This window comes from Lipotes vexillifer, unplaced genomic scaffold (genome assembly GCF_000442215.2).
Source record: "Lipotes vexillifer unplaced genomic scaffold, Lipotes_vexillifer_v1.1 scaffold120, whole genome shotgun sequence".
Taxonomy (NCBI): domain Eukaryota; kingdom Metazoa; phylum Chordata; class Mammalia; order Artiodactyla; family Lipotidae; genus Lipotes; species Lipotes vexillifer.
In genome coordinates, this window is record NW_006791240.1 from 4,226,486 (window position 1) to 4,234,473 (window position 7,988).

Genomic DNA, 7,988 nt, shown 5'->3' on the forward strand with positions numbered 1-7,988 from the left:
ACCCCGCGTCTCCTGCATCGGCAGGCGGACTCTCAAGCACTGCGCCACCAGGGAAGCCCGGTGGTTCTATTTTTAATTTTTTGAAGAACCTCCATGCTGCTTTATATTGTGGCTGTATTTGGGAAGATTCTTCAGCTTCTCTTTGTTTCAGTTGCCTTTTTGAGTTGGGGGTAAAACTAGCATTTGCCTTACCACATATGGTTATTGTGAAGATTAGGTAAGTTAGTACATGTAAAGCAATTAAATAATCTTAAAATATAGTGAGTGTGCACTAAATAGTTTTATTTTTTTAAGCCGATTTTCAAAGTAGCATTGTGAACCTTATAATTCCTGGTGGCATAAGGGGCTATAAACACTTTTGTGATGAACCATATCTAGGAACCCCATTTCCATTGAGTAGAGTTCTCCTTCCTTGTGCACTAGAGAGCTGTTTAAAGGGACAGTGGCTGCACATTAAGTGCATTCAAGTCCACAGAGTCACCAGTCCTGGAGTGAGTTTTAAGTCCTTAGTATTTTACCATTTAGGCCAATAAATAAAGCAACAACAAATTCAGCTCATTCTTTTCCTCCTTTCCCTGCAACAGGATGGTTCATGTTTGGGCGAAGACAGTGGAGTTTGTTTTTAGGATGGCAGACTAGTCTGCAGTATGCATTTTATAACTGTGACTGTACTTTAGACTTCAACTAGACCTTTCATTGGAGTCAGATAGAACTGACCATGAAGGAGAGTTACTGCCAAAGTTGACATTCTTTACTCGATATCCTTTTTATAGATACCATCTTAACTGCTTCTCAGTAATTTACTGTTCCTTAATGTTCTTCTTTTGAAAAAATTTTTTAAATTTAATTTTTAATTGAAGTGTAGTTGATTTACAACCTTAATGTTCTTTCTTAACCAACATCCAGGAATATATAAACAAGGGCAGCAGCAATTAGTTGACAAAGAACAAGGTATTCAGGGGTCCTGACTATTGAAAATTGCCCAGCAGCATGGGATGGAATAAACCAGGTCAGAGGCTGGGCAGTTTTCTTTTTTTTTTTAAAGAAGATGTTGGGGGTAGGAGTTTAGTAATTTATTTATTTATTTTTGCTGTGTTGGGTCTTTGTTTCTGTGCAAGGGCTTTCTCTACTTGTGGCAAGTGGGGGCTACTCTTCATCGTTGTGCGCGGGCCTCTCACTATTGTGGCCTCTCTCGTTGCGGAGCACGGGCTCCAGACGCGCAGGCTCAGTAGTTGTGGCTCACGGGCCTAGTTGCTCCGCGGCATATGGGATCCTCCCAAACCAGGGCTCGAACCCGTGTCCCCTGCATTAGCAGGCAGATTCTCAACCACTGCGCCACCAGGGAAGCCCTGGAGCAGTTTTAATAAGTTCTTTTGTCCAACGCCCAGCCAATTGACCAACTTCTCTTTTCCTCATTATCTCTTTCTGCTTCGGTGTTTAAGTGTTTATTTTCCTATTCCTCTACCTTGGATTTTTTTCCTCAGCTGTATCTATTGTCCTTCCTCTACTACATTTTACCATGTTTCCATCTGTACATTGTGGAAGAGAAGATAACTAAACCTTTATATCCTAAATTAGAAAATTTCCTAAATCCTCCTTTTTCTCTCAGGGTCAAAGATTGCCTTCAATTAAGGGGCACCGTGAACTTTTAGTGTGCTTGATGAGAGCATTATTGCTGGTTTGGGTGGGATAACTTTTCACTGTGGAATTGTCCCTGGCATTGCAGGATGGTTAACACCCCTGGCCTCAGTACCAAGTGCCAGTAACACATTTCCAGTCATTGAGACCACCAGAAATGCCTTCACACATTTCCACACACCCCACAAAGTAGTGGTGGAGCCTCTGGTTTAGAACCAATGCTCACTAGGCAGTTGGAAGCATATCATCCCAATACTGAACTTGGCTGCTCATTATCAACTGTTCTTTACAGTTTGATGGAGAAACTTAATTGCCAAAGTTTTTACGTCTAGAGAAAATCTAGCTATTTGAGCCATTAAAGCGGTGCCATTTACACTATACCCGTCACTTTTCACTTTTCAAGATTCAAGATGTTGGGATGACCAAGTTGTTTATTGGTAGTATATATATATATATATATATAAAGTATCTTAAGGAAAATATTAGGCTTTCATAAAGTTATTGGTTTATGATAAAGTATCTTAAGGAAAATATTAGGCTTTCATAAAGTTATTGGTTTATGAAATGAGTATGTGAAAATGAGTTGTAAGTTTTTCAAAGCGTATTCACTTTTATCGGGTTGGCCAAAAAGTTCGTTTGGATTTTTCTATGTTATGGAAAACCTGAAAACAAACTTTTTGGCCAACCCAATCATTTAGAGGATTAAAGTGTATCTCTTTCAAAGGTGATTTTTAAAATATAATACAAAGTGGACACACACTTTAGAATCTCTTATACTAATGATTTTTATATCTGCACGTTGAGTATAATGTTTTAGTTTATAATGTTATATAAGTAATTAAGTTATGAATTTCTTAATTCTTTTATGTTTCAGAGAAAGAGATTTGAAGAAAACTGGGCACAGGTTCAGCAAAGCCAAGAAGAGAAACAGAAAAAGAAAAAAAAAGCAGAACAGTCATAGTAAAATCATGGAGGAAAACTCATTTGAAACCTTAAGTTATCTTACACCAGAAGATCAGGACCCATCTCAGAGTGAAGAGGAAGACTTAGAAGAGACCAAAAGAGAATCAGAGTGTTCCTTAACTGGTGGTCTGAGAAATGAAGTAGGAGATTTTGTGAATGCCCATAAAGATGAGAGACAGGAAAACATAAATTCTGAAAACAGTTTGCCACATGTTATGTCTGTAGTTGAGTTGGACAATACACCAAAGAATTTCCTCCCCAAGGAAGATGATGACTTGTTTCTAAATTTGTCATTGATGCCAAATGAAAGCTCTGTTTCTTATTCAACAGTGACTCAAAATCTCCCCTATGTAGCAAGTGATGACTGCCCTGGCACAAAGATAGAAAAGCATATCGAAAGTAGGGATATCATGGCATTACACATCCAAGACCGATTTGTTGAAACCCCGTGCTCATTTATGCAGAAGAAAGAGATGGTAGGTAAGAGTCTCCTGAATGAAACAAGTCTGTACCATCAATATGGATCCAGAACTTCAGATAAAGTTTTAAGAAAGGAGCAAGGAGTAAATACATCTAAAAACAGTTACTGGGCTTTTTTCTCAAATGATTTCTCTGATGAAGAATTATGGTTGGGCTCTGATAGACATCCCTATTTTGGTAGCTGGCCTGAGGGACCTAATAAGTTTATATGTGAACAGAGACCAAAGAGAGAGAGATGGCAAAAACTGGCTCATCCTGACAACAGGAGACAATTGATTAAATTGATCTCTCCTTCTGAAGGAGCATCAGGACCAGGAAACAGTCCTGAAACATTGATAGAAGAGAAGCTATCGATAGAAAATGAAGATTTGTCTTTTCCAACTGAGAATATAGATTCAATCATAGAAACAGAGACAAATATCTTTGGAAGCCACTTCCTTAAGCTGGATAGCCTAAAGAATGCCTTACACTCAACAAAGAATAAAAAAAGGAGGCAGAAAAGGATTTTCAGTTTGGCACCAAACTTTAACTTACTGGGACAGAGTCATATCAATGTAAAAGAAATGGGGAAATGTGAATTGTTAACAGAAAGCCATGGAATAAAAATTATTTTGGAAGAAAAAAAAGATGTAATTTCAGAAATAAATAATGAAGAAGAGAATAAGCAAAACATTCTGACCTTCAATCATTATCCATTATGGTTTTACTTTGACATTGTCAAAGATTCTCTTCTAAATGTTGGTGGACAATTTTATTCTCATTACCTGCTATTTAAAAGACTAAGGCACTCTGTGTATTTTTACAAAAGCCCCGTTCCTTCTCTTATGCTACAATATGCATCTAGCTTTTGGAAGATATCTTTTACAAGCAAGAAACCATTTTTGACTTTCAACTCTCAGAGGAGAGTAGATGATAAACTAAATGATGTAAGGTTCACTTCTTCAGAAATTTTAAGTAGCCCACCTGATACTTTGTACTCTTTTAGGGTCACTTCTGATCTTCACTTTTTAAATGAAAGTTTTGGTGAAAAGCTAGAGACATGGGAAGAACCTAAACCATTACAGTTCTCACAAACAGAGGATAACCAAGATTTAACAAGCACTGACTACTTTGATTCCCTTGAGCTACCATTATCACAAGAGTTTGCCTTTCAACTAGTAAAGCTTTTTGGATCTCCTGGAGTTCCAGTGGGTAAATTGAGTTTATTTGCTACAAATAAAAAGTCCAATTTAACATATGTGAGTAATTTTTGCAGTGTTTCTACCTCATGTTAGTGATTTCATGAAGTTAATTGATGTTGTGATACTTTTCTGCGGTGGAAGTGGAGGACATGTAGCAAATGGTGCTTGGTGGAGTCATGCCCCACCCCACCCCCTCCACAGCCAGTCGTCTGAAATGTCTTTGAGCATGTTGAATACTTGGACTCTCAGTTTCAACAGACAGTGGGAAGAATGAACAATGAGACAGGCAAACAGTGATTATGTAACAAATAGAGATGTACTGCTTTCTTTAAGAAAAATCTTTCTGCTTTCTACATTTCCCTTGTTTGGCGCATGGCCCTTTCCTTTCTCATTCACATTATAGCTCATAGATATGAGAATAGTAAAAGGGGGACAATGAAGATTAAGTGATGAAAAAAATATCTGAAATCAGTTGAATTCAATTTTTAAGAACTATCTGAGAAGGGTACTGAAAAGAAGGTTAGGAAGGAGTCTGACTGGTTGACTTGAAAAGTTCCTTTGGGCTCTTAAGATGGTTGTTTTTGGAAGTGAAAAATCTACCTGTGAATTAAAAATGAAAATATGATTTTTTAATATTGTAAGTAAAATTCTAAGTAAATTTCTGCTAAATAGTATGCCTATGCAAGATGCTAAATATCTTAAAGAGGAAATGAGGCACATACATATCCCAACTTTTCCTTATCTGTAAGTCAATTGCACATGTTAATGATTTCATGCAATTGCATGTGTCCCCTTCCTTGGGGACAGAAGCTGTAAGAGCCAAGAAGTAAAGCTCTAATCCCTGCATCCTGTATCTTCCTGATATTCTTTTTCTTCTGTACTTACCAGGGAGCCTGGGGTTCTCTAACAGCTTGATTTCCAATGTTTTTTACTTTGCTCCTAAACTTCTGCTGTTCTGGACAAACTTGGTTCACTCGGCTCAGACCCAAGATTAGCTAAGTCTCCGAGTCAGAGGAGTCACAACTATCAACCTGTTCTGGCATCATGTTTATCATTTTTGCAAACTTTGTGAATATTCATATCGTAACTGTTTGCTGCAATTTTCTGTCCTCCTAGATGCACCAAAGAAACATACCAATTTAAAAAATTAAACTGTATTTGCTTTGGAGAATTTTAAAAGATAATGGAAGTCATTTTAAGTCGGGAATATTAGTCCAAAGTCGATATTCTGAAATCATATGCAAAATTCTTTGTGGCATTTTGTGCCATTTTTCTGGGAGAAAGTCCATAGATTTTAACAGCTTCTCAGGGACGTCCATGACCCCAAAATATTAACAATCGCTGCCTTAGATTGGCACCAGAAAGCCTGAAGGCACTAGTAGGAAAAGATTCTAAATCTCTTCCTTTGAATGCACAATACTATCATAATCAACAATAATGATCCAGCATCCCTTAATTAAGCTTTGGAAAGCTTTTTAGAGGAAATAGACCTCATTCATCAAGTAGCTTACCTTCTAAATGGGGAGACAAGACTAACACAAAACAATTATTGCACGTAGAAAATATAAATGAGAAGCTTATGAATATTTTATGAGTGAGGTTAGCTGTGCTAAAGGGATTGTTGAAGAGAATATGGGGTTATGGTTTTGTCTGGGATGGCTCCAAATGGAAGTGAATTATAAGCAGTGCTTATACAAATATGACTTAAAAGAAAAACAGAGGGAAAGAATTTTACATTTGGAAATGGTGTATGCTTAATAAAGGAAAGGAGAAAACTGGAAGTGGAGGCTGTAAACTAATTCGTTTACCTAGGTTGGACATGCAAAACTCTGGTGTATCTATGACCTTGTAAATAAAACAGGGAACTCAAATGAATTCTAGTATTAGGAGCTCTGCAGACACAGTGGGATTATATAGTAGAGTCATACATAGGCCTGAAGAAATAAAACTACCCATGTTGCTGGGGATATGCAAGTATAGGAAAAATATTTTCTATGGTTTGGTATGGCTGATAGGTATAAATCAATGTTTGGACTTGCTTATGAGCATCATAATTGTAAGGATTTTTTCCCCCAGACACTCTTACGTGGAAGGAGCAATTTGCAAGAAAACTAAACTTGCTGTACTTGCAGTGTTTTATACATGTCACAGGAAAGGATGTCTACCTAAATTTTATGCCCTGTGACAGTACCACTTGAAGCTACTGATGTGTATCTATTTGTACTTACATGAGAATATGAACTATGATACATATCACTTTACATATATACATAAGCGTTTTTATTGATTCTGGATAGTGTTTACTAATAGAGATCTGAGACAGACTAACTCCTGCTTTAGCTATCACTGAAATATCTTCAAAACCAGGCTTTTATCATTATGGTGGTCTAGATATCGTTTGCATATCTTCATATTTAGGGTAAAAATATGTGTGACATTAGAGATGAAATTTGTTCTTTTTTTTTTTTTTCACAGAATCTTTGTTGCCCGACGACTGTGTGGTTCCTCTTGACTGGAAGACACTGAAGATGATCTGTTTGCAGTGGAAGACGTCAGTAGAGGTATATTTTTATGGCTTTCAAAGCAGACCTTCTCTAACTGGTTTCTTTTTTTGATTTAAAAATTTTTAATATAATTTTTAAAGGTTACTTTCCATTTACAGTTATTATAAAATATTGGTTATATTCCCTGTGTTGTACAATACATTCTTAAGCCTAGCTTATACCCAATAGTTTGTACCTCCCACTTACCCACCCCTATATTGCCCCCGCCTCCCATAATCACTAGTTTGTTCCCTATATCTGAGTCTGCTTCTTTTTTGTTTTATTCACTAGTTTGTTAAATTTTTAGATTTCACATATGCAATATCATATAATGTTTGTCTTTCTCTGTCTGACTTATTTCACTTAGCATAATGCCCTCTAACTAGTTTCTTAAAAAAAACAAAAGAAAACCTGTTCCATCAAATGTAACATGAAGAGCTACATCCATTGTATTAAATTAGAGAAAGAATGTATGTGGATGGGTAGATAATCTATGCATGTTTCTTTCAGTTAGTCCCAAAGAGAAAGTTGCATTTAATTCCCTAACTTTGTTGTAGTGTAGGCTGGTATAAGGGCCAACTGTGGGTGACTGAGGTCCCCGTTTTAGGAGAGTCATTTATTCTTCTTTACATCTTTTTCTCCTGTCCAGCCCTCAATCTTATCTTGTTATAATAAAGTAACAGCTACAAATTAGATTCATATTTACGTGACTTGGAAGCACCTCATTATTGGTATGTTCTGGTGGTCCATGATGGTTCTGACAGGCTGTTAATTTTCCAGGTAGCTGGAGGAGGACTGGTTGGGAAGGTTAGAAAGGTAACAGAAACTCTGGAAAAGCCAGTACTCTGTGTAATGTAATGAGGAGAGGGTGGCCGGTATTGTTTACATTAGTTGATAGTGACTTAAATGTGCCCTAAGGCAATGCCAGAGGTACATTTTGAAATAAATAGTAAAATCAAGGTTTAGTGAAACAGAGAATTATATAGTTCAGGATAGTAGGTATTTCTTAACTGTTCATATAAACACAGCTGTGGGAAAAATAGATTTGTTTGTGTGCTCAGGTAGTAAAAGCAAATACATTTTTCTACATATTTCTCCTCATTCCCATGGAGACCTTTTTCCTACCTAAACACACACACACACACACACACACACACACACACACACACACACACACACACAC

At 36.9% G+C, this 7,988-nt stretch overlaps 1 protein-coding gene across 1 annotated transcript in view; it reads left to right on the forward strand.

The window, feature by feature from the left end:
• Positions 1 to 647: 647 nt before the first annotated feature.
• The window catches only part of LOC103075585 (NEDD4-binding protein 2-like), a 7,689-nt gene continuing 348 nt past the window's right edge, over positions 648 to 7,988 (forward strand). Inside the window, 3 exon segments of the mRNA XM_082931332.1 lie at positions 648 to 702; positions 2,509 to 4,272; positions 6,738 to 6,823. Coding sequence (XP_082787458.1) covers positions 648 to 702; positions 2,509 to 4,272; positions 6,738 to 6,823 — 1,905 coding nt within the window.